Raw genomic sequence first — 26,938 nt, 5'->3', positions numbered from 1 at the left:
AAAATTATTTTCATCACTATTATTCAGTCTAAGTAATGAAAACTATGTTCAGAGGTGAAATAATAGTATATATCTCCCTTGTGTACTAAGCAACTATGGAAACTGATTGATTTTCCTTTTTGGTCCCAGATGTAATATCCCTTCTAAGTCTGGTTTCATTTGTTTTCCTATTAAGTCTACCACCCATAGGTTTGGTTTGGTTTGTAAGACGTCTTTGGAATTTAAATTTTCCTTTCATATGTATATCCTTATCTACTCTTGTTTCCCTCTTTATAGTTCACACTCTAAACTGGAAGATAATACTCTCTAACATTTCCTTTAAGGCATATAGGTGACCAATTCATGTTTTGTTTTATTTCCGTTCTTATTCCTTTCTAGAAAACAAAATATAAAACTGTTGCCCCTTTTTATTGCAGAATTCTACCTTATAGTAAGTTAAATTGTTCAGGACCATTATGGGGAAAGATGACCTTCTCATCGTTTCCTAGGTTGCATCTACAGTCCTCCAAACAGGCAGCAAAAAATCTTGAATGTTTTTCACCATTATGGCTCATATGGGTTTTTTTTTTAATTTTTTCTGTATGATGTTCCTAAATGACCATTCCTTCAAAATCTTGTTTTGTCTTTACCTAAATGTTAAATTAGCACCAGCGGCCATAGTAGCATCTTGAAAATGCAGGAAATAAAAACTTCACTAGCTAAATACAAAACTAATTAAATAGACAACCTTGAGATTCTCAAACTTAAGTGGAAGCAATAAATACCATTCCATCAGCTTCAGAAGTGATGAGGATAATGCCCCAGCGCTAGCTTTCTGGTGGTCAGGAGCCTCATGCATTAGGGAAATTGAGAGAATGAAAATAAAAGAAAAGGGAAAAAATAGAGAGACAATTACTTCCACGTAACCTTCATCGCCCCCTTCCCCCCCCCCATTCACTTAAAATCACTACAATGAGAGAAACTCAGGTACTAATCTAGATTTCATAATTTGTCATCCTTCTATAATTCCTTGCTTTACAATAGAGAACCACAGAGATATTCAGATATCTATTCAGTCACTCACTCACTCACTGAGAAAGGCCAACAGTACTATATAATATTACTATGGAAGTTTTCAAACACGTAAAGGTAGACAGGATAAGATAATCAATCCCCAAGTAGTTATGACACAGTTTCAGCAATTACCATCATCTGGTCAATCTTATTGTCATCTATTTCATATTTAATCTCATCAAATATCCCATCAGTGCTCCTATTTCCCTGGTTGTCTCTTAACATTTTCCTAGAGTTGCTTTGTTTGAATCAGGAGGCAAAGGAGAGCCACACATTGTATCTGGTCACTGTGCCTCTTAAGTCTTATTTATTCTACTGTTTTTCTCTCCTATTTTAGTTTCCACCTGAATTATTGTTCTCCACAACTTTTTACATGGGAGATGTTGAAACCTATACAAATGAGTTAAAAAACAATACAATGAACACTGTTTAACTTTTGTCTACAATCACCAGAAATTAACACTTTGCCTTCTATTTTATGTTTCTCAAATATGTATTTTTGATGAACCATATGAAAATAAGCTGCAGATATCATGATACTTTATTCCTACATTCCTTATCAAGTATCTCCTAAAAATATTCTCTTACATAACCACAATATCATTATCACATCTAAAAACTAACTTTAATTCACAATGTTAAATTTTAAATTTTTAAAATTTCCCTGGTGGTCCCAAAAATCTTTCATAAGTTTCAAGTATTTGGTTATTATGTCTCAGTAAGGTCTTCTAATCCAGAACTGTCCTGAGGTCCATTTAGGTTTTCCTTTTTGAAGAGTCCAGATTAGTTGTCCTGAGAATGTCCCCCCCCCACCATTCTGGGCTTTTCTAGTTATTTCCACATGATTATTACCAGGTTATACATTTTGGGAAGGAAAGTTCAAAGGTGACTTTAATGTACTTCTGATTACACATGGCAGCTTGTCCCATCATGCTAAGTTTGAGCAGTTGGCTAAAAAGTGGTATCAGCCCAACCTCTCTATTATAGAAGTGTGTCACTTCTCTTGTCATAGTAAGTACTGTGTGGGTATGAACCTGTGAGATTATGGAACGTTCTGTTCTTCAGCCATTTTCCCTCAATGGTTTGTACATCTATTGTTCTGATGCTTGAGTGCCTGAATCAATTACTATAGTGGGAATTGCAGAGTTTTTATTTTCTAATGTTACCCTTCCTTCTATTTTACTAGGTAGCATTGTCTTGTGTTAAAAAAAAAAAACGCTTTCGTTCTTCTCTTTTATAATCTTTACCATCATTATTCTTTATGATGCTCAAATTATCCTAAAATTGACCAGCAGTTACCCTTCAACCTGACTCATGTCTTTATCTATAAAGATTTAAAAATACATTAATTTTCTAATTAGCAAATAAATAACAGCAGAAAAATCTGCAACAGAAAAGTGCAAAAATAAAAAAAAGGAATGTTCCTATATTCCTCCATCTAAAACTAATAATTGTTTTAACATTTTTAAAATTATTTTAGTTGTTGATGGACCTTTATTTATTTGTTTATACATAGTGCTGAGAATCAAATTCAGTGTGTCACACCTGCTACGCAAGTGCTCTACCACTGAACTATAACTCCAGCCCAACATTTTGGTCTTCTTTTAAGAATTTAGATACATATCTCAATACATCTTCATTTCAACTCATTATTTCCTACTCCATGCAACATTTTAATGATATAGCAACTTATACTTATTTATATGGATGTCCCATAATTTTCTTCAGTGCTCTGAGGTTAGGCACTGAGATGTCTTAATTAGCAATACTAATTATTTTTTTGTTATGTGTTAGTCATTTGGAAATGTGCTTTTGTGATCTACAATTTCATGTCCTTTTTCTAATTGTTGATAAAACATCTTTATTGGGAGGTTTAACTTTCTTATTGAATAACAATTTCCTATTGAGTGTAGCAGTTTTTAATTTTGGTTACAATAATCTCTAACATATAGTTGATTATTTTTTAAATGTTGTCTAGTCACATATATTCATCTTTTACTTTCAAATTTTGCCTTTGATGGTAAATTTTGAACAGTCTTTCTCATCCCCATATTATGTAAAAATATATACATACTATTACATTTTCCTTGTCAAGCCATCTACAATGTTATGTTGGTATGTAGCATTCATTAAGGATGTATTTTTAAAATTTTTTTTTAGTTGTAGTTGACACAATACCCTTATTTTATTTATTTATTTATTTATTTATTTTTATGTGGTGCTGAGGATCGAACCCAGGGCTTCGCACATGCTAGGCGAGTGCTCTACCACTGAGCCACAACCCCAGCCCCAAGGATGTATTTTTTTTTGCACATGGTGACCTGGTTATCCCAAAACTATTGACTTAATAAATCCCACATTCCCCATAGTTCTGAAAAACTTTTTATTATATACTAAATTATTACGTATATTTAGGTCTATTATTGTACTTTTTCTTTTACTTGACTAAGATTAATGTGTGGAGCACCATCTTGATCATCTTCTTTTCAGTATTTTCTTTTCTCAACTATATTCAACAATTGAGAATCTTTCCTTTATAAAATTTATACTTCTAATTTACTTTCCTGTCTTATTTTGTTGAGAGTCATGCCTAAACAAAATCAAATAAAAAGACATTATGATTCTTGCCTTTAATTCAACTCATGGAAGGCTTGGTTGTTCCAATAAATTTTCTTTTCAAGACTGCTAAGCACTGAACAAAGTTTGGTATATAGTATCTCTCCTCAACCTTTTTAACAATTTTATGAAGTAATATATTCTCCAATTTATAGATAAACTATAGATTTAAGAGCTTAAATAACTTGTGTAAGTTTACATAGCTTGGATGTGTAGCTGCTGGGATTTGACTTCGGTCTACATGGAGTCAGGGCACGTGGTATTAGTTACATCCTCAGGGAGCTCTTGCAGATCTGAGAAAGTGCATGTCCTCACACCTGAGCAACACGGAGCCAGAGTCTACCATCTTGTCTTAGCCAGCAGCTACGATTCTTAAAGGGTCCTCCCAGCCTTCACATACGTGTTCCACATGGCAGGAAGAGGCAAGGTAGCTTTGAAAACTGTAGTCTTATAGTGGGTCACACTAAAATAGGGTTGCTAGGTAAGATAAGATAGTTAATCAACAACCTCTGCAACAGTCTTACTAGGATATTCCTTTAGATCCTGAATTTATTTTTTATCACTTCCGAGTCTTCAACTCAGAAATGTTCTATTATATCTGTAATTATTACTTTAGCTATACTTATTCTGGTTATTTATTCTTACGTTTTGTTTTCTATGTTACTATTTGATTTTCTGCATTGATTCTGCTCATCATTATCTCTGTTGGACTTTAAAGTTCCAACATTTATTTTAGAATCTTTTTAAAAAACATATACCTCATTACATTCTTTCTAAATATTCTGCTTCTTAGTAAACCCCCTTCATATTTCAGACTCTTTATCATTTTTCTTTCATCTTTTTTAACCATAGAAATTTTTCAAGATAGACAAAAAATTTAAATTATAGAAAAGCAAAGGAAATAATAAACACCTCTACAATCACCATCTGGAGCTGATAATCATTAACATTTTCTCATTCTTTGTTGGCTTAAATTTCAACCAACTCTTCACCTTAACTTGGGCATCTTCCAATACCATTACTATGCTTCATCCCCCCTTTCCACAATACTTATCACCTCCTAACATAACATATAATTTCCTTATATTTTATATCCAATTCCCTACCTCTGGTATATAAGGTCCACATGGGCAGGATCTTTGTTTTGGTCACTGGTGATCCCAAGTACCTAGAAAACTGCCTGGAACATAGTAGACACTCAATAAATATTTATTGAATGAAAAAATTAAGGAGCATTACATATTTAAGATCTATTCATGTTGCTATACAAACTTAGTCCATTCCTTTTAACTGCTACATAGTATTGCATTATCTGAAAAATAAAAAACAACATCAAGTGCTTATCAAATATGCCAAGAACTGTTCTAATAGCTTTAAAATTTCTTATGTAATGCTCAAATAGAACTGGGAGGTAAGTACTGCTATTAATCCCCATGTTACAGACCAGTGAGTGGTACAGCTAGGTTTAAAACCCAGGCTTCTGGTCCCTTAGCCCTAGACTAAACCGTTATGCTCGAGTGCTATAAAAACAAACCACATTTATTTAAACCTTTCTCCAGTGACATTTGTTTGCACTTTTCCCTATCATGAGATTCAATGAATGTGCACATGTGGATCATTCCTGGGGACATATTCCTCAAGAGGAATAGCCAATGAGTCCTTTGTTTTCTGAGACAACAAAGCAGAGCAGATATTGTCTAAAATTGCCTTCTTTCCTTTAGAAAAAAAATTATCTGATAGAATATAGATTCTATGAAGGCAGAGATCTTTGCCTTTTGTCTGCTGTTCTAAGCATATAAAAGAATGGCAGGCACATAGGAGGTAATAAATATTTGGCAAATGTATGAATGGCTCTAAATATAATGCTCTCCTGCCCTACTTAGGCGAATTATTTTTACAGAGCCCTAAACTATATGAGAATTCTCATCTGTGTATAATGAGAATTTTACCAAACCTCAGATCCCCCTAATGGAGAGAGGAAGTGAAGATTCTTCTTGGATCCCAGCACTTGCTCTGGGAAGTAGCCTGAGAAGAAGAAGAGAGCCATGGCTATAGACCATGTGGAAAATTTCCCATGAGGCCTGGTATGGCCTGAACTTTGCAGTTGTGCCAACCACCACACCTGGGGCTGAGCCCTATCCTTAGAGACACCTCAGTCATTGCCAGCCCTATGAGTGTCACCAAGAGACAAAGACTGAGGGGACTGCAGTGATGAGATCCCAGTCTGTCTTACTGCTTACTCTTACCTTTACCCCTGAAAGTTGGGCATGTTTATGAGATCCAAAACCAAACTCCCAGGAAGGCTTCACTGCCATTTGTCAACGTGGTTCCACTTCATTCTATCTAGCAGAAATCCTCTTGGTATCTTGCATGTAAACAGAACCCTTCTCTACAATCTAGCAATGGTACAAGTTTCCTCTATTTGTGTTCTGTTGATTAATCCAGGCATGCTCAGAGTTGAGGAAGGAATTAGGCACACCTACCTCAGTACTTTTTTAAAGCTGTCTTTTCCCAATATACCATACATAGATCAGTTACACATAACAGAAAGCAGCGGTCCAGAAGAAGTCAACTCTGGGCTCTTTTTTTTTTTTTTTTGGTGGTGGGGAGGGAGGGGGCAGCGGGGGAAGGGTACCAGAGGTTGAACTCAGGGACACTTGTCCACTGAGCCACATCCTCAGCCCTATTTTGTGTTTTATTTAGAGGCAGGATCTCACTGAGTTACTTAGTGCCTTGCTTTTGTGGAGGCTGGCTTTGAACTTTCCATCCTCCTGCCTCAGCCTCCCAAGCCACCAGGATTACACTGAGCCCAGCTGGGCTTTCAAAACTGCTGCTTACAGGGGCAGCAGTTACATCTTTGACCTTTTTATCAGGTGAAGAATCTGGCACGTCAAACATTTTCATGTGTTTAGGAAGAGTTTTCTGTGCCCCGAAGTGAAGTTTGAGATGAATGACTTTTTAATTTTTTTTTATTTTTTTTTACTCCCTTTGCTATTCTCCACATCCCATTCATCCTTTTATATTTCTCTTTATCTCACTAATCTTTTTGGTTTTGTTCTTAAGAGCCATCCTGACCAAGCCAAATTTCCACCTCTTAGGAAGCTTCTAGCATTGCCTTTTATTAGCAAATCCATTCATCAAATATATAGTGAATGCCTACTATGTGCCACGCCTTCTTTTAGGAGTTGTTCAAAATAAAGTATCTGATCTCAAGGAACTTATATCTCCTGACACTTACAGTTTAGTAAAATAAAAAATAAATAAAAGAGAGTCAAGGTACAGGACAAAGAATGCTGAAGACGCACTACTCTCAATGGCTGAGAAAGCCCCTTTCTGAGCCTGTCTTTTGTCATATTCTTAAAATGTGTAGAAAATACTGAAAGATCCTAGCTGTATAGTTGTAGTTAAAGGGGACTCCCAAATAACTGGAAAGTTACATCTTTGGTGAGGTCAGATCACTTCTTCAAATTATGAAACTCTCAGTTTCAGAATCAAATGTGATGCCCTGATGCTAATGTATGCATCTATAAAATAAAACAACTACTATATACCATAGGGATATTGTGAAGATCCAGTAAACCAGTGTCTATAAAGTACCAGGCATATAGTCAGCCCGCGGTAATCTTGTGTTAGTTATTCTTTCTCCATTTCTCCCTTCCCCTTTCCCAGATTCTTACCTTGATAAAAACAGATAGCCTTCTCCCCAAGCCATATACATGATCCGATAGAGAGCCTTATGAAGGAACAATTAGAAATTAGACTAGTTTTTCCTTTATCATATTATTTCCTCAATCCCAAACAGCCTAGTACCTTTTTAGATAATTTCTTCATTAGTTCATCTAGCATCAAAATGGCCCTAGGAAAGTGCCATTATATAGAGAAAATTTCATTGAAATGCTAGGAAGGAACTAAGTTGAGTAATACATACCCTGTCATGTGAGCAGATTTAGACACTTGGGAGTTGGGAGATGACATCTCTCCCCAACAAGTCGCAGGACGAATACAAGTACTTACTAAAAAATCTTAATCTCATCTCCTCCCAAGACTCCAATAACATTTTAACAAAGAAAATTAACTTACAAGTAATATTTTTTTTTAAATTAGAAGAAACACATTTTTGATATTGATGAACAGCAATAAAATGTACCTTCCTTACCCTGACAGTTGAAATCCAGGTTAACTTAGCACCCTTCATAGGGACTTTAAGTGCTTTTTTCATTACCCAGATCAAAATCAACCTCATTACCTTACCAGGTCATTCCCACTAGCCTCTTCCTTGATGTCAAAGACAAAGCTCTGGATTAGAAATAAGGAGAGTTCATCCCTATGGCCTTGATCAAGATGTTTGGCTTCTCAGAGCTTCATGTCTTGGGCTTCAGTTAGATGAACTCTAAGAGAGCTTCTTATACTTCTCCTGATCTTTTCCCATAAAAATATTTTTTCTCTTTCATTTCTTCATCCATGTCTACCTCCTCTCAAATCATAATCCACACCTACAGGACTATATGGTCCCAATTCAGCAGGGTCTTCTTCCATTGTCTCAACAGCTCCAGGAATGTGGTGATGGTGAATTTCCTGTGTTAGGCAACTGTTCCTGACACAGCCTTTTCAGAGATTACAAACACATACTACACTGTATATTTTTTTTATATTTAGTTTTTAGACTTAGGTGGACACAATATCTTTATTTTTATGTGGTGCTGAGGATTGAACCCAGTGCCTTATGCATGCTAGGCAAGCGCTCTACCACTTGAGCCATATCCCCAGCCTTGCACTGTATATTCTTGCTCTTTGTAAAATACATATAGTATTTACAGTCCTTATTCATCCTAACCTCTACAGAGGGGTATTGTAAGAATCTTATTAGTGGGAAGAAGAGACTTGGAACCCCTTTTAGGAAAATCATAACAAATATAAACAGCTAGTAGTCACTTTCCAAGTAGATTTCATTACTAAAGATCTAAGATGTCACCTGATACTCTATTTTGAAATACATAGACTAGGATTAATCCAAACTTTCTACTTTTACTTTTATTAAATGGGAGCCCTTGTCTCATGCATAGAAAACACTATGGTCCAGGCCTGCTGGCTAGGAACATGGGGGAACAGAGTATGCTTTGGAGTTTTAGCTAAACTTACTAGTCCTCTGTTCTCATTGCCTCTTGCATTTCACTGGGTATTTGGTTACAAAGTATATCTTTCCTTCTATCTCTGGCTTATCAAGAAACACTAAAAGGTATTTCTTTTGATGAGAAATTCTGTGTTAATCCAGAGATGTGACTGAGGATAAAGGACAGCTGTCAGCAAGCATCCTTTAAGCCTAACTAAATTCATATTATGAATCATTTATGATAGTGCCAAAAGGAACTAGAGCATTGCAAAGGATAGTTCCCAGACTTGACTTTAGTTTATATGTAAAGATTAAAAAATCCAGGAAACTGACATAAAAGAATGATGACTTTTAAATTTTAAAAAAAGGTTACATAAAAAAAAAGGCTATCTTCTACTATAGCCATTTCAAAAGGACAATTTAGAGGTATACCCATTTAATGGAATATTTTATTCAGACATAAAATAATGAAGTTCTGACACATGCCACAACATGATGAAACATGAGAACGTTAAGGTAAGTGAAATAAGCCACACACAAAAGGACAATACTTTATGATCCACTTACATGAAGCACTTAGAAAAGGCAAATGCATAGAGACAGCTAGTAGATTAGAGGTTGCCAGGAAGGAGAGGGAAAAGGGAGTAACAGTGTTTAATGGACACAGAGCTTTTGTTTGGGATGATAAAAAAAAAAATCTGAAATAGGTAGCAGTGATGGCTGCACAACAACATAAATGTCATTAATACCAGTGACTTTAAAAAGATAAAAATGACCAAAATGGGGATATTTGACACCACACACACACATACACAGTGGGAAGCACAGAGGCTTATCCACAGAAGCTTTCACTAAGGCAGAAGTAAAGGACAGGTGCAGATCCAAAGTGAGTTTGACACATAAGCTGTGGAAACAGATAGTTTTGGATCATCTGTTGAGAGTGAAAGGGTCTTGGGATTGGAAACCTTATTTCTTTCTATTCCTTTGTCCAGCTCTGGGCTACCTAGCCAGTATATTCCTCCCTTTAGTCAAGGCTAGGAGAATACATGAAATAGAGAAAATATGAATTTTCCAGAATCCAACAAATCCATGGATTCCATAAATGCATCTCCTGATCATATTGCCATTTATTTCCCCACTGGACCATAGTTACCCACAGTCAGGAACTAATTATTGTTAATAATGATTTATTATTAAATAAATCATTTAATAATAATTTGTCTTGTGTAGGTGACTTCTTTTAATCTTATTTATTATATGCCTCATAAAACAAGTGCTATAGTCTTAGTGAACTTTGTTATTATTGATTAGTGACTAATAATTAACAACAGTTGGTATTTATAAGGCACATGAATTCCACAATACTTATTCCACATAGATAATTATAGGGTTTGTGTTTACAATAGTATCTAAAATTCTCACAATAAATGTATGAATAGAATATGAATCGCATTTTAATAAAAAAGAAACTGAGGTGAACAATCAAGTGCCCTGTGTCAATTCATATGTTAATAAGATTAATAAAGATAAAATATAGTGTCATTAAAAATCCAACTCCATATGGACAAAAGAGTTTCTTAGTTTATGTCCAACTGAAAATTAACCTAGGAAAGCCTTTTTATATGGAGAATGATATATTTATTTGGTTATGTAATGAAAGCTTTGTCATACAACCCTATCTAGCCAAGTCATTAAACAAAACATTTACATAATAGTTCCTTAATTTTCGCCTTTAAAAATTTACTATGTAATATATATTTTGTAGAAAAATCAGAAACTTCATTGGAAGGTAAAGAAAGTAATCCCACTAACTAAAGTAAACAACGATCAGCAGATATTTTTCAATAAATATATACAGACCTTTTTTGTTGAACAGAAATGGGATGTGTGTGTGTGTGTGTGTGTGTGTGTGTGTTTGTCTTTATAAAAAACTTTTTAACTTAAAGGAGGGAAGAATTATTTATAGGTCAAATATACATCAGTTTCCAGTAATGACTGCATGACTTATAAGCCAATTCTCTACACTTGCATATTTAAGTTGTCTCACATTGTTTCTATTGCACACACACACACAAAATACACTCTATGATGAACATTCCTCTATCTTCACACATTTGTCCAATTTTTTCCTTAGGATGAATTCCTGGAAGTAGAACTTAGGTCAGTGGTAAAAACCTATTTTTAAAACAATGCTTATATAAAATAGAGGTGATAAAACAGATTTTTAGGGGGCACACTAATTTTTAATACTCTGATGTATTTAAAAACTTTTAAAACATATAAACCCAACTTTAAAAAAAAACTTCAAAGAATTTAAATAGATGTTTTCCATATCCCAGCCACTTTAAATTGTAAAAACATATAAGTAAAAATACAGAAATCTAACATTGATTTGGAAGACAAGACATAATCTAATTTCAAAAAGATTTTTATTAGTTCTTAAATCAAATGATAAAGGTTAAACAAAAAGATGAACCCACATTTATAAAAACTTATTCCCTCCAATTCTTAAAATTTTTTTATTATTTTAAGAAATACATGTTTATTATAGAAAATTCGGAAAATACATAATATAGAGAAAATGTAAATTTCCCAGAATCCAACAAATACATAAGATAATCTTACAGTTTAACTATTTTCTATACATGTGTATTTTAAAACAATTTGCCATTCTTCTCTCCCCTGCCCTCCAAAAAAGTAGGAAAGCAGCTCCTTTTGGGCCACATCTGTGACGTCCTCATCATCTGATCCCACAGTGGGCCTCCCTCCTTGTGGAGTGGTGGCCTATCTCCTTGCTTACTACACATATATATACATGGCCTAGCCCAAAGTGTGCCAAGGCCCTTCTGGATCCAGAAATGCCAAGGCTCAGCACAATGGAACAGGTCAGAGTCAATGTCCAGCTGCAATCTCCACTTCAGAGCCAGGTTTCTCCCCAGTCATAGTGAAGATTTTGCTTAGCTGGTCAACAATTTGAACAGTAGCTAATATCTCTTAAAATTTATGTCACTCTAAAGTTTTAAAAGTCCTTCCACATAAATTTCATCTTCACAACAGCCTCTGAGGCAGAAAGAGCAGATATTCCCATTGAATAGGAGAGGAATCTGAGGTTCAGAGGGGCTAAGTGAACAGCACAGCTAGTGAATGGCAGCATTTGAATATGACGTCATATTGACTCCCAAGACTAGAGGCTCTTTACCTAGCCATTATTAGCAAACCATTTCTAAGTCTGACAAGTGGAAATTAAGAGTCAGAAGATCTTCAATAAATCCTCTAAACTAATCACCTCTTAGTAGTCACATATAAGGAACATAAGAACCAGAGAAGCTAAGTGATTGCCCAGCTAGTTAGTGACAAAATGGATCTAAAGCACACTCTTCAGATTCCCAGGCCAGTGCTCACTCCAGTTGTCCCTAGAGAGATGCTTTTTAACAAGCTGGTCTCTTATCTGACGTCTTTTGCTTTGTCAAACCAGGAATTAAAATCCTGATATTCAGAGCCAGAAGAGATCTTAGAGACTGCTCAGGCCAGCCCATTCACTTTACAGATGAGGAATGTGAGGTCCAAAACTCTCATGTTCAGTTCTATGCATCTTCCTCTGATTATATTACTTCCCTTCCCAATAGTTAAGAAATCTGGCCAAAAATGTTTACTTCCTTCTTTTACACTAAGTGTGTGATAGACCGCAGACCAGCAAAATGAAAGTGAAATTAAAGATTTGACACCCTGAAGATATATGGTTGGTAACAGATATACCAACCATGGCTGCATCACAAAACTACAAAGTTCTGCTGGGTTCCAAGGAGATTTCCCACTCTACTGCCATCCTCTGCCTACACAGGAGCCACAGAGGACCTTCTGGAAAATGTCTCTGTCTTTGAAAAAGGTACCAGTGGCCCTCCACAAATCACCAATCCCTTTAATCTATGATGTAGCATTATTCTTTAACTAAAGACTTCTACTACACAAGTCAGCCAAAATCCTAATTAAAACGGACAGCACCTCACTGCAGCTGTCAGTTCCCTCAAGTCCAAAGGATTCAGACCTGCTCCTGAGATCACTACCAGAGACCATCAAAATCATGTGACTGTAGGCCACCTTGATTCTTCAATAGTTCCGAAGTCCTAAGGCTAGCTTTATCTCTCCAACGAGATGGTTGAGAGGAAGGGACCGCTTCCGTGGTTGAATACCTATTATGAGCTAGACAATGTGCATGGAGGTAGAAGATATGGCCCCCACATTCAAGAAACTTACAGAAGGATAAACAAAACCATGTGTAAAACTAAGCACAGTCACAGAGCTGTAAACAGGATGCCAAAGAGACCAGAAGACGAGCACCTACTGATGGGTGAGGCAGCTGAATTTTTAAAAGGTTAATAGAAATCAGTTGGGCAAAGGGAGGCGGAGGGCAAGCCAGGCAAGCAGGCCAGCGTCAGCCAAGGCAAGGAGAGAAATAGCTTGGTTTACGGGAGATAAACAGTTCAACGTTGCTGAAGAGCAAATGCAAGGCAGAGAGTGATGGGAGTCCAGGCTGGAGCGTAGGCCTAGCAAGGTGGCAGCAGGCGATAAGCCCGCGTAATTCTCGCTGACCTGGTACCAAGAGGGCAGCTTACGCAATTCCCAAGTAATCGAATTTGGGCGCCCATGGTGAAGGCTCTGTCTGTGGTGGCGCCGTCAGCCCCCCTCCCCCGTGCACCTGTGCTCCTTCACAGCTGCCAAAGCCAACACAGTCTGCCCGAATCCACCAGATTTTCAAATCGGGCCACAAGCCCCCGGCCACTGCCACTGCGGCCACAGCCACTGCTGCCCCGGATCACCAGCCCCCGCAACCCTCTGGTTTATGCTCTAGGGTTAAAACGCCTGTTGACGCGCTGTGACTGCTGCCTGCGCGCTAACTGGCGGCCCGGCTGTTTTCTCTGCAGTAGCCACCGGTTTTTCCCCGAAGAGTCCCTGCCGGCCTCCCCGACCCAGGGTTGAGGAGGCTGGGGCGCCGAAGGCTGCTCGGCCGGGCTGGCACTAGGCCGGGCACGGAGGTGGGGAAGGGGCCGGTGCCATCTGGGACTGGCGCAAGGCGCAGTGCCGAAATCCGTACTCCCCGGGAAGCGCAGCGGAAAACACAAACAAGACGAGCGCCCTCCTCTCAGAGACCCGGGCGCCAGAGGCGGCGGTGGTCCCCAGGGTCAGCAGCAGCGACCCGGGCTCTGACCAGGGCCGGGGCCGCTCGTTGCTAGGGGCTCCGGGCAGGGGCGCGCCCGACCGGAGCGCTCAGTGGCCCCGGGCCCGCGCGCCAGCGCCCAGGCCGCTGTCATTACCTGGCCAGTGTGGTTTTCCCCGAGCCCGGGAGGCCTCGCAGGAGGTAGAGGTGTTTCCTAAAGCTGTGGCGGCGCGGAGGTGTCCCCCGCGGAGGCGGCGGCCGAGGCGGCTGCTGCTGCTGCTGCTGGAGGCTCAGCCTCCCAAAGGATTCAAGAAAACTGTCCTCCATGGGGAGGGGGCTGTCTGTGAGGGCCCTGGGTTCCCTTTCCTGAAGTCACGGTCTTGGCCAAAGCTGTTGTTTTTGTGACTCTCCGGCCATGTGATAGATGGAGGGGCGGGCGCTCGGAGCCCAGCCCCTCCTTCTCACCCGCCCGAACCGCTCTGCGTGGGAGGGGTCGTCCCTACCTGAAAAGCTGGGTACACTGGGAGACTGACAGCCCAGAAAACATAGGTGACGCACTACCTAGCTTTGCCTCCAGCCTCCCACTGCCACTCGCTGCCGTTTGTCCTGAAGAAAGCAGGGAACCCGCCTAATGGGACACTAGGACAATTTCCTGCCTCCACCTTACAAGCCAGACCCTTCTGTCACAGCCCTCCCCCAACTCCACCTCCGACCAGCCTAGACCTTGAAAGTGAAATAATTTTTGTTGAAGATTAAAGAATGTGAGTAGCACTTTGAATAGTAACAGTGAAGGCCACTGTCTCCTCAAATTTATGTATACCAACATCTGGCTGTGTCCCAAGGGCTAACACTCTTCCAGGGCCAGTATCTTCTTTATCAGACTGCCAAAAATATTCTTAGAAAGCTTTGTTGCCCGTACAGAACTTTAAATCACTTCTTCCTCTGAAAAGCACACCTTAGGAATCATATTGAGTTAGAACAAGTCTACCACACAGGCACCTATCTGCTCCCACACACACAAAAAAAAGAGGTAGCCTCTCTGGGAACTGTTTCAGATCCCAGAGGAAAGTGGCAGACTCTACTGGCATTTACAGGGAACTAAGTTCTAAGTTCCAGGAGCTGGTGAGGACCCATTGGCTGATCACCATAATGACTCTCCATTATTTCAAACTCAAAAGCAACAGGGTGCCTGTTTGTTTACTGAGAGAAAATATTCAAAATCTCCTCCTAGAAAATCAGGATATATGGTGGCCTTGGCTATAATATTTTTTATTTTTTATTTTTTTTTGAATTTTTAATATTTTTTTTAAAGAGAGAATGAGAGAGGAGAGAGAGAGAGAGAATTTTTAATATTATTTCTTAGTTCTCGGTGGACACAACATCTTTGTTGGTATGTGGTGCTTGAGCCACATCCCCAGCCCCTATAATAATTATTGTAAAATAAATTTTGTTTCTGGCACCATAAGGTAGGAAAATTACAAAAAGGAATTGTGGGGGGGAAAAAGTGATTTCCTTCTAAACCCAAATCCAGAAATTCCAGAGTTAATTTCAGGAAGGGGCTGTCCAAATCGGGAGGGGCTCTGTTCTGGGAACTTCACCTCCCCCTTGGGATTTCCCCTCTGAGGGTGGGGGAAGGGTAAGTGAGGGAGGAGGATGAACTGTTCTCCCTTGGGGGAAAATATGCCTTCCCAGCATGGAAGGGGTGGGGGTGCTGGAGATCAAACTCAAAGCTTGGCACATGCCAGGCAAGCATTCTACCACAAAACTAGCCCAGGACATATATTTTCTTGATTCTTCTTAGTACTGCTAAGAAACCATGGAATTGCAAAGGCTTCTCTAAATATTAGGGGGAACTACAAAGAACAGAAAATATACATGAATCATAACAATAGTGACATTTATAATCTATATATCCCTATTATATTTTTTAGAGGGGTTGCTGGGTTTGAACCTAGGGTATCTTGCATACAAAGCAGGAGCTCTATAACTGAGCTGCACCCCTAGTTTTTACTTTGTACAAAAGTGTTTTGCCAGAAGATGGGAGGGGAGGGGAGGGGAGGGAAGGGGGATAGTAGAGGATAGGAAAGGCAGCAGAATACAACAGACACTAGTATGGCAGTATGTAAAAACGTGGATGTGTAACCGATGTGATTCTGCAATCTGTATACGGGGTAAAAATGGGAGCTCATAACCCACTTGAATCAAATGTATGAAATATGATATGTCAAGAGCTTTGTAATGTTTTGAACAACTAATAAAAAAACAATAGACTTCAAAAAAAATAAATAAATACAAAAAAAAAAAAAAGTGTTTTGCCCAGCCTGAATATCACCTTTTTCATCTAGATCTTCTCTGTCCAATACAGGAGCTCCGAGTCTTGTCAACTGGGCATTTAAAATGTAGCTAGTGCAAATTAAGATTAAAATAGGCAATGAATTCCTAAGGTTCCAAATGAAAAAAAAAATCTCATTAATAATTTTATTTATTTATTTTTGGTACCAGGGATTGAACTCAAGGGCACTCAACCACTGAGCCACATCCCCAGCCCTATTTTGTATTTTATTCAGAGACAGAGTCACACTGAGTTGCTTAGCACCTTGATTTTGCTGAAGCCAGCTTTAAACTTGTATTCCTCCTGCCTCAGCCTCCCAATCTCAGCTGGGATTACAGGCATGGGCCACTTCGCCCAACTCATTGATTTTTATATTGATTATACACTGAACTGATAATACATTAGATATAATGGATTAACATTAAAACTTTATCTGTTTTTTTTCACTGTTTTATTGTGGTTACTATAAAGTATAAGTTATATATGTGTTTGGCATTATATTTCTTTTAGACAGTGCTACATGAGACTTCTTATCTACTGTATTACTATTCTCCTCTGCGGGGGCGAGGGGGGGTCTCAGGCTTCCTCATGGCAGCAGGAAGACATGCAGCTTTGGAAGCAAGAGGTTCTAATACACTGATCGCACGCGCAATGCCTCTGACAGGTGGAGTTACCTGATAGATGGTGAGAAATATGAGGTATTGTTCAAAAGAGAAAGCTGAGCTGAAAACAGAGCTTTGAAAATTCTGGCCCCTATGAATAGAAACAGATAGCTGAGGGTACCAGCATTTAAGGACTGTGCCCTTGAAGCAGATCCAGAGAAGGTGAGATGAGGGAATGATCAGCAGTGTAGACTGAACACTAATATAGGTGTTTGGAAGCTCAGAGGGAGAGAGTTTCAAGGAGAAGAAAATGGTCAGCAGTACCTGGAAGTGATCCCAGACACTTTCTTTGGGGCTTAATTCCCACATTTAACTAGTCAACAAGCTCAATTTTCCCAGATTTATTCCTCAAAACCACATTGTTTAAAGTTAACTGTGTATCTGTTTCCTCCCACTAGACTATAATTTCAACAACAGGGAAAGTGTTTTACTTATTCTTGTCATCCAGGAGCTACACAATGCCTGATATTCAGAAGGTGCTCAATAATTATATGAAAACCTGAACTATTTTTTTAGTTGATAAGCCTGAGGCTAGCTCTTACTAAAGATTGACTGATTCAGTTCCAGAGACTGAGGCCACAAATTCTAGCCCAGGCAATTTAGTGAGACCCTGTTTCAAAATATTATATAAAAGGAGGTCTGGGGTATAGCTCAATGGTAAAACACTTGCCTAGTATACATGACGCTGTAGATTCAACCTGGAGCACCACAAAAAAACACTGAACCAGATAGTATATAGTGTCAGGTGAGGAATAAACAGAGTAAGTAATCGTAATCTTACAGATCTGAGAACAGCCTTGCTGTTAGCTGTTTTCAGATCATCTGATGGACAACTCCACAGTCCAACTATGTGACAGTCTCCAGATAGGTGGATACCTTTTAGAGAATACCTATAATAAAACACTCATTAGTACACTCTGTTTACATAACCAGCTTTTCAGCTCTAGGGTCCATTTTTCTAACATGTGACGACTGCCACAATCTCACCATTGTATACTAGAAACCATTACTATTATGGACATAAAGAAAATAAACTTGAAGTCAAGTGCAGTGGTGTACACCTGTAGTCCCAGTTATTTGAGAGTATAACAAGACCCTATCTAAAAAAAAAAAAAAAAGGAGGAAGAGAAGGAGAAGGGGAGGTAAGAAAAACTAGTGGATAAATCTGCCAGTACAGAAATCTCCTTTGGCTAAGTCTGATTTTGATAACATACCCACACCCCCAAGAAGACACACACATACACCATATACACATGCACGAGTGCGCGCGCGCGCGCGCACACACACACACACACACTTCTGAATTCCATATTTCACTCTTATAACAGAGACTTCCCCTATAGGAAGGACCATTACCTTCCAATTCCACAGCATCTAATATTGCCACTATGCACAGGGTCTAAGCTTCATGGAGGGAACCTGGAAGGAGGAAGAATAGCCCAAACCCATTTCTCTAAAGCTCCATTCCAGAAATTAGGGAAAGGCAATAAAAGCAGGAGATAGTTGTAGAAAGTTGGGGCATGCTATACCCAAGTATATATATATATATATATATATATATATATATATACACATCAGCATAGCATAAAGGTGCTCCATAACTGGTCACTGCCCACAACATATCCATCATTAAATATTTCTAATATTATCCTTAGGTATAGTTATGATGATGCAGATTCTAATATATTAACCAGAAATCCTCAGATGCTTTCCTGTTGAAAGTACATAAGAAAGCAATAATGTGTCAAATGCCAAAGTCCCACTCACTCCTGATTGGCTGTCCTTCCCCTTCCCCTGATTCTGCTTCCCTCCTGGCTCTTTCCTCATCCTTCTTCTAGAAGCCTGAGGAAGACATTAGGGGAAGACAAATAAGAAAGAAAAGTAATGCAGAATATGTCACAACACTAATACCAGTCAGATCTGTGCTAAAACAATCACATTCTAGGCCAAAGGCAAGTACACTTTCACAATAGCTCTAGGAGCCTGAAGAGGACCACCAAACACTGAAGACTAGGGTCTCTGTCAAGAAAAGATGAATATACAGAAAGTATACTAAATAAACATACAGAAAATATTGAGCTACTTTAAACAAAGCAAATAAATAAATATTTAATAAAGATGGCAGATTGAACATAAGCATTTAACTTTCACCCCCTCCTTAAAACCTCCCATACTAAAATGTAAAGAAGGTTAGTTTGGGAGGTTTGGGGAGGCAGTGGTTAAATCCCAGGAATTGGAAGATCTGGAGATGGCGGTAGGGCTCTAAACCAAAAAGGAGTTCAAAATCTGTTTAAGAAACAGACATCAGGACTGGGACATGTGAGTGGTAGTGCACACACAAGGCCTAGGCCTAGATTTGATCCCAGCATACTCCCCCCAGCAAACACCCCCTCCCTCACACCTACAGGGGTATCATTTGGAGAAGGTAAAAACAAAGGATCCTCCAAGAGGGGCTTAAGACAGGTTGAACATGCTTCCTGAAAACCGGGGATTTAAGCAAATGTCTACTGTTGAGGCCACAGCCTAAGGGGCCCCAGCAAACTTCCAGCTGCCAGCTGATGATTGGCTCACAGCGGCCCCAGCAACTTCTAGCTGCCAACTGATTGGCTCCTCTGCAGTGATGCTCATTAGGCTGTTTCCCTGCCCTTTCAGACCATGGAGCTGCTCATTGGGGGACTTTTTTTGGCTCCGCCCACGTGACCCAGCCAATCGGCCTCAAGAGCAGGAGGAGTGGGGGAGGTGGAGAGGCTTGTGGGAAGCCAGTGGTGGCAGTTGGGCTCTGAAGGTTTTTCCTGAGGAGCTATTTTGTTTGGCTGTGTGGTTCTAAAAATAAAGTTCGTTTCTTTTGACAAGTGGCTCCTAAATTGTGCCCAGCCAGTCTACAATGTTGAATGAGTAGAAAATTGTCCCTTAGTTTATATTTTTCAAAAATGAATTTTCAGATCTTAAGGTCAGCTAAACTAAAACAGAATTTTAAATAATAAAACAATACTAGTAACCTTAGTATATTATAGGTCCTACAATCCCTAACCAAATCCCAGAGGTCTGATATGTTTCAGAACTCAGAAAGTGTTTGCTTGTTGAAGTAATACATATAAGAACACATATTACTTTATATTTCCAGTGGGATCTGGGGAAGTCCCTAATAATTAAATATATTAATATTTCTGAAGCAAAATATATGAATATACTCAAACACATACCACATGGGGATAAATCAGGAGTAAAATTAACCAATTTGAGTCAGGCTTAGCTGTCAACTTAGTTTTAATTCTAAACTTATTTTTAAAACAAAGCAGTGTTTGCCAGGGGCTAAGGGTACAGAGACTGGGGAAATGTTTAATGGATGGGTACAGAGTTGCAGTTTTATAAAATGTAGAGTTCTAGAGATGGATGATGGTGATGGTATATTATACCTTCAGAATGGTTAAGAAGATAAATTTTATTGTGTATTTTACCACAATAAAAAATTGGAAAAACAAAACAGAAACGATTCTGGTTTTTAGAGCTTTTTGGATTTCAGAATTCTAGAAATGAAATCTCAGGCCAATAGTCAGATATAAGACCTACACTTCTGATCCTGATGCAATTTAAAAAAAAAAAGTTCCTCAAATTTTCTGTACCTTATTCTTCTGTAACATAAAAGTATGGCAAACATCTTCAAAATTAATAATAAAATACTTAAATGGTTACCTCTTCGGTTGAGTTTTTTATTATTATTCAGATAACTTATTAAGAATAGTTGGACAGATTATCCAAACCACTTTTGGTATCCAATGGGTCCAACCCTGAAAAGAGTTCTTCAGGTCAGTGCTGAGCAGGCGATCAGGGTCTTCAGAATCACTGTGAAAACGGGAGGACTCAGCTATAAACAAACATAAACCCAGAAAAATGATGAGAGGAACAGAGTTTGTTTCCAGATTCCCAGTGTTTCCCTAGTTATAGCACTCCACTGGCATTTAGCACTGTATACCATCCCCTCAGTCCACACTTCATCTGGTCCTACCCACATATATGAGCCCATCCCACAGACATTTCCCAACCACCTATTCCTAAATTGAAACTTGTTCTTTATAGTATTCCCTGAAGTCTAGTTGTTTAATTAACAAAAAGTTAATATCACTAATTCAAGCACATGCATTAACAAGTTTACTGGATCAGAAGTTCCTCTCCCAGATAACACAATTTCTACTGTGCTAGGGAGCATTTAGCAATGCTTTCACTCACGGAGGTATTTAGCAGAAGGAACCATGCAAAATAATTTGTATAAGTTATTGCATTTATTCCTCATTTAATATCTCTATGACAGGTTGGTATTATAAACCTATTTTTATAGGTAAAGAAAATGAGGCTCTGAGAAGGTAATTTGTTGGGCAGCAGAATAGAATAGACAATATGATTGATGTATGTACATTCCATGTATGTATTATATATCAAAATACATTCTGCTGTCATGTATGACTAAAAAAAATAAAAATAAATCGTATGGTACAAAAAAAAAGAATAATAGAAAATCTGGAAAAAAAAAGAAGGTGATTTGTTTAAGATCACACAGTGTTATAATTTAGATATGAGGTATCCCCCAAAAGTTCACATGTGAGATGATGTAAGAATGTTCAGAGGTGGAATGACTGGGTTATAAGAGCTTTAACTTAATTGGTAGATGAATCTGGGCAGTAATTACAGGCAGATAGGGTGTGGCTAGAAGAAGATCACAGGGGGTGCGCCTTTGGGGTTTATATTTTGTCCCTGGTGAGCAGAACTCTCTCCCTCTGCTTCCTGGTTGTCATATCCTGAGCACCTTCCTTCTGCCATCTCTTCCACCACAATGCTCTGCTTCATCTTGGGCCAGTGCTATGAACTGAACTTCTGAAACCCTAAGTCAAAATAAGCTTTTCCTCCTCTAAGTTGTTCTCTTCAGGTCTTTTGGTTAGTGTCACAAAACTAACTAAAACACACAGCCAGGCAGCAGTAGTTTGAAAATGGAAATCCATTCTCTCCAACACCCCTCCAACACAAAGGAGTGCCACAATATCAATATTTTGCAACCATCAAGGAGTGCATTTTGAAATAGGCAAGAACTTGGGGGCTCCCAGAGCCAAACAGGACTTTCCTGCTACTTAGTTCCCTCTTTATAAATTTCTTTTTACCCTTTAAGACCCACGTTATGCCAAACACAAAATAAGGAGACCCTTTCTCAATTATAAAAAAAAAATGCACATAGTTACAACACTCACAAAAATGTCCTGACAAAGTAAAAGAAAATTAAGAATTTAATGTGAGTGAGGTCCAGTCCATAGAGGGCAGTATGGAATGCATGAAGAAGATTAACATCAAAATCAAAATTATGGTGTAAAAAGTGCCCTTGACACAAAATATTCAAATTTAGCAGACAGAAGACTCTTGAGTTAACCATAGCCAAACACAGCCATGGTTACTCATGTTGCTTTTACTAATATCTTGTCATATTGGGGCCATCTCAGGCTAGGGAAGGAAAATAGTCCTTTCCTAACTTCCATCCCTATAACATAAATTTCAGGAGAGCAGGAATGTTTTCACTGCCATATCCTCAGAATATAAAACAATATCTGGCTTGAGGCAACTCAATAAATATCTGTTGGATAAATAAATGAATGTCTTCCCCTCCTTTCTTGAGAATTCCTCACCTCTTATCTCATCCATATGTGGCCCTTCCAAATCTCTAAACTCTTACCCTAAATCTTTAGTTCTTTTCCCTCTTTTTTCAGCAGAAGCAGGTTTAAAGGAAACAAAAATATTTTTATTGGGTATATGAGAAATGAAAATATAGAATACTCTTAGAAGTAAGAGTTATAATTAAGAAAGAAAACATATGGTAAATCACAATGCATTCACTTCTTATCAAACTGACACATATACACTGAAATTGTAGCAGCTGTGTTTATTTCATAATTTAGGCATTTGGGGGGAAAAGTGCAATGTGTTTATTTTAATGTCAACTTGATATCAAGTTTAAAATATAACATGAATATGTCTATACATTTTCTCCTTTCTGAATCTGAAGTATTTAATTTCTGACGTATTTAAATATAACCTACAATCCTTAATTCCTAGGCCTGCTCACATACCATTCCTGGGGGAGATTTCTTATAAATTTTGTGTTTTGAGAATGCTCTAAAATATGTTCTAACCAATAAAGTGGGAAAATAAATTTGGGAGCAACAATCTAAGCTTTGTTGTATTTCACAAAAATATCTACATTTAAAGGAAATAAAAGCATCATGCGCAATAGCACACAAGGTTGCTATGGTAACAAACTGCATTTTTTAGATCTTACTCTTCTACTGTGGTACATATGAGCTATTACAACCAAATAACGTCAATATTCACTCTGATCATACATAGGTCTCTGGAATAAGTAATACTTACAATTCAAGAATTCTTTCTAACCAATCTTCTTTTGTCTTTTCTAGAAATTATCAAATACATAAAATAATGATTAACATTTGGAAAAAAAAACATTTGGCATTGTGTTTAAGTTTACACTGTCATTTTACTCTACACAGAGACATTCCTAAAATGATAAAACAGCAACACAATCACAAATATCAATACAAATATTTGAAGTATTGTTGTGTGTGTGTGTGTGTGTGTGTGTGTGTGTGTGTAAGTAAGTAAGTAGTAATAAGATCTCTATGGAGAATAAAGAGAAATAAGAAGCATAAAAATATATATTTGATTTTACTGTATGGAAACACAAAACAAATGTAGCTTACTGCAGCAGTACTTATATGAACAAGTAAAAAATACCTATGCTTCTAAATTATTAGTTATATAATGTTTCACTAAACTTCCACTTTACTATTTATTTCAAAATATATCCCTAGCAATGCCTCTGGGCTCATTCAAATCACTATTAATTAACATAAACAGAACCCCCGTCACCCCCATCATGTTAGAGAACTGGCTTTTCCAGAGTTTCCATCATCATCTTTCTAATTGTCTAAGCCAGTCCTCCTCCAGCCTCCTGGAAAATGAACAGCCCTCAAAAATAGGCATGTCTTCCACTATGGACCAACAAATCACTCCAATAATGAGATACTTCCAAGTCAAGTAAATATAAATCTAATTTGTAGCTGTTATTCTCTAACAGGATAATATTAAGGACTGGATAGGAGAAAAAATATAATGAAGAAGAAAGGGCTCTCCCAAAATAGATACCTTAATCATATACTGTGTTGATGTGCACACACTTCAACAAAGGGAATTTAATACAACTTTCTCTTGGGAAAAGTTAAGAGAAAATTTGCATATATTATCTACTCATCCACATATTCTTTTTTTTTTTTTTAGAGAGAGAGAGAGAATTTTTTTTAAAGAGAGAGAAAGAGAATTTTTTTTAAAAGAAAGAGAGAGAGAGAATTTTCGATATTTATTTTTCAGTTTTTCGGCGGACACAACATCTTTGTTTGTATGTGGTGCTGAGGATCAAACCCGGGGCCGCACGCATGCCAGGCGACAGTGCTACCACTTGAGCCACATCCCCAGCCCCACACATTCTTTTTCTCGTTTTCCCGCTACACCCCATCATCTTCTAATTTAATATAATGGATATAGCACTTCTCTGTTAAGTGTAATGAACAGATTTTCTCCAATTTTAATTTTAATTTTGTACTGAAAATTGAACCCAGGGGTTCTTAACCACTGAGCCATATCCCCAAGGCTTTTTATTTTTTGAGACAGGGTCTTGCTAAGTTGCTTTAGGCCCTTGCTAAGTTGCTTTAGGCCCTTGCTAGGTTCTGATTTCAAGTTTTAAAAAACCAGTTAAGAGAAGATCTTCTGTGAAAGCTATAAAAATATACCTCTATTGACATCTTCCATTGCAAATAGATCATCTTCAGTGTTTTCCAGTCAAGGGGAATAACATAGTCATCAGGTAATAAGGATTCTGTGGAAAAAAAAAAAAGGAGAAACAAATTTTGTCTCAAATGTCACACAGATTTTTCACCCTAAATGTGAAGATATGCAATGTAGGCTGCTATAACATTAACACTCTGATTTTGAAGATGGCTAAATCAAGAGTCTGTCTCAGACTTCTATTAGTAAACAGTATCCAGACTAAAATAAAATCCTTATTAAGTACTTATATAAAATGATATGTATCATAGTCCATACTCTCATTAAGTAAAAATATATATACATAAAGACATACACATATATAATAGCTTTAAGTGGTACTGTCTCAAGGCATAAAATTTAAATAGTCATCCTTTTCTGTGACACGTATTAAGCATTTCAGCTACAGCAAATTTAGTCTTCCTGAAAATTGTTTCTTCCATATGAGTGTCTGGGGAAAATGTTCCTCAAAATGAAGAAGCTCAAAAACAAGTCCAAACATTAACACACAACCATAACATACAACATCAGCCATGCCAAACCACAAAAATTATTTTTTTTTTTTACTAGGATTCATTTGAGTTCCCTGCCTTATTTACAAGGCCACTGATCATACATCATGGCTTGGCTTGTCCAATTTAGCCAAGCAAATCAGTTTACAGCATCCACTTAAGAGTTTCTTTCTCTCCCTTTTTGTAAGCACATGCCATTTTCAAATGTGAAATTCTTTCTCTTTGCTTGTTTTTCAAGACATATTCTTTTTCTTTTGTATAAAGACTGTTTATAATTCACTTTCATATTGAAAGGATCCCAAACAAAACCACAACCCCATCTTCTCTTCAACAATCCCTTTAATGCTGCTAATCTCGCTCATAAAATATTCATAAGCTTGTCATGTATATTTTCTATGTGCAGTAATTTTATTTTGTTATTTTTGTTTCCCCAGTTAGAAAGTAAGCTATTTGATGAATAAGGTCTATTTCCTTTAAAAAGTTTTTGAAGTCTAATTAATGGATGCTTGATCATTGTTGATTCAAGAGAGGAAGAGATTTAGAATCTTTACACCTGTGACTTCTTGCTTTTTCTTACTGATCTAAGGCAGTAACTGCTAATCTTTCTGAGTCATGGACCTCTAGGAAAAGCTAATAAAATCTATGGACTTCTACCAAGAAAGGGGCACAAAATAATACCAAAAAAATTTGCATGTAATTTCAGAATATAAACCGTGAACTAAGATCTCCGGCCTAAAATGTCTAAAAATTCTTCAAAACAAACGTATTTCATTTATTTATTCATTATATTTATTTTTTAGCAGTGAAGGTTTATTCTTGGCTAAGAATTAAAAAGCAAGGAGAAAGCCTCAAAAATTAGCTTCTCATGCATTTTAAATTTTAAAAATCGAGGGGTTTTTTTTGTTTGTTTGCTTGTTGGCACATTTATTAGGATAGAAAAATTGCAGTTTTTCATAAAGGTAACAAGTATGTTCAATGTGATATCAGAATATCAAAACTAGATTGATAATTATGACCCCTGCACTGAGACTTAGGCAATTTTTGGTCTGAGTTCCTGGGACCAAGTTTATCTGGAACATCATAAGTTTAGGGGCAAAGTGAAAAACCAGGAAGGACATGTTTTAAGAGACAGCATGGTGTGGGAACCCAAGTAGGTAAAGGAGAACAGGAAGATCCAAAAGAACTGGAGAACAAAGTTCCAGGGATTGGAACTTTGGCTTCTTGGCTCTTAACCTATTCCTAAGGAAGAGTACTAGGAAAGCATCAGGTATTGAGTAATAGAGAAGGAAAAGTTGGGATTTGTGTTCCATTTCCTCTATAGGACAGTTAGCATCTTAAATATTATTTTTAAATATAAATTTACTTAGAATATTGATAATCATATATCCCCTTGTTTTATTCACAGGTGGATTTTTCATTTCCAAAAAATATTTTCTTTTTTAAAAAATATATATTTTTAGTTGTAGATGGACACAATACCTTTATCACTTTTATTCATTTTTATGTGGTGCTGAGGATCAGCACCAGTGCCTCATATATGTGAGGCAAGTGCTTCACCACTGAGCTACAAATCTCAGCCCCCAAAAATAACATTCTTAAGAGATTAGGAGAGAGTTCAACTAG

The 26,938-nt window shown here is 37.6% G+C and overlaps 2 protein-coding genes across 13 annotated transcripts in view; both read right to left on the bottom strand.

Annotated features, from left to right (window-relative positions):
* The window catches only part of N4bp2l1 (NEDD4 binding protein 2 like 1), a 48,071-nt gene extending 30,077 nt beyond the window's left edge, over positions 1-17,994 (bottom strand). Inside the window, exon 1 of one of the 5 annotated variants that reach the window (XM_078016141.1) lies at positions 14,092-17,994. In XM_078016141.1, coding sequence (XP_077872267.1) covers positions 14,092-14,261 — 170 coding nt within the window. In that variant the 5' untranslated portion in view covers positions 14,262-17,994. The remainder of the gene's footprint in view (positions 1-14,091) is intronic. The other 4 variants (XM_078016142.1, XM_078016143.1, XM_040281618.2 and 1 more) reach the window with 4 other exon arrangements.
* Positions 17,995-20,177: 2,183 nt separating this feature from the next.
* Positions 20,178-26,938, bottom strand: part of N4bp2l2 (NEDD4 binding protein 2 like 2) — an 87,742-nt gene continuing 80,981 nt past the window's right edge. For 4 of the 8 annotated variants that reach the window (XM_078016138.1, XM_005317080.4, XM_040281615.2 and 1 more), the window contains 3 exons: positions 24,770-24,855; positions 23,337-23,376; positions 20,625-20,793 (listed from right to left, as the gene is read on the bottom strand). In XM_078016138.1, coding sequence (XP_077872264.1) covers positions 23,353-23,376; positions 24,770-24,855 — 110 coding nt within the window. In that variant the 3' untranslated portion in view covers positions 20,625-20,793; positions 23,337-23,352. Of the gene's footprint in view, positions 20,794-23,336; positions 23,377-24,769; positions 24,856-26,938 lie in introns of all 8 variants that reach the window. The other 4 variants (XM_078016135.1, XM_078016134.1, XM_078016133.1 and 1 more) reach the window with 2 other exon arrangements.

Source organism: Ictidomys tridecemlineatus, chromosome 6, assembly GCF_052094955.1.
Source record: "Ictidomys tridecemlineatus isolate mIctTri1 chromosome 6, mIctTri1.hap1, whole genome shotgun sequence".
NCBI lineage: Eukaryota > Metazoa > Chordata > Mammalia > Rodentia > Sciuridae > Ictidomys > Ictidomys tridecemlineatus.
This window is presented reverse-complemented; position numbering and strand designations above follow the sequence as displayed.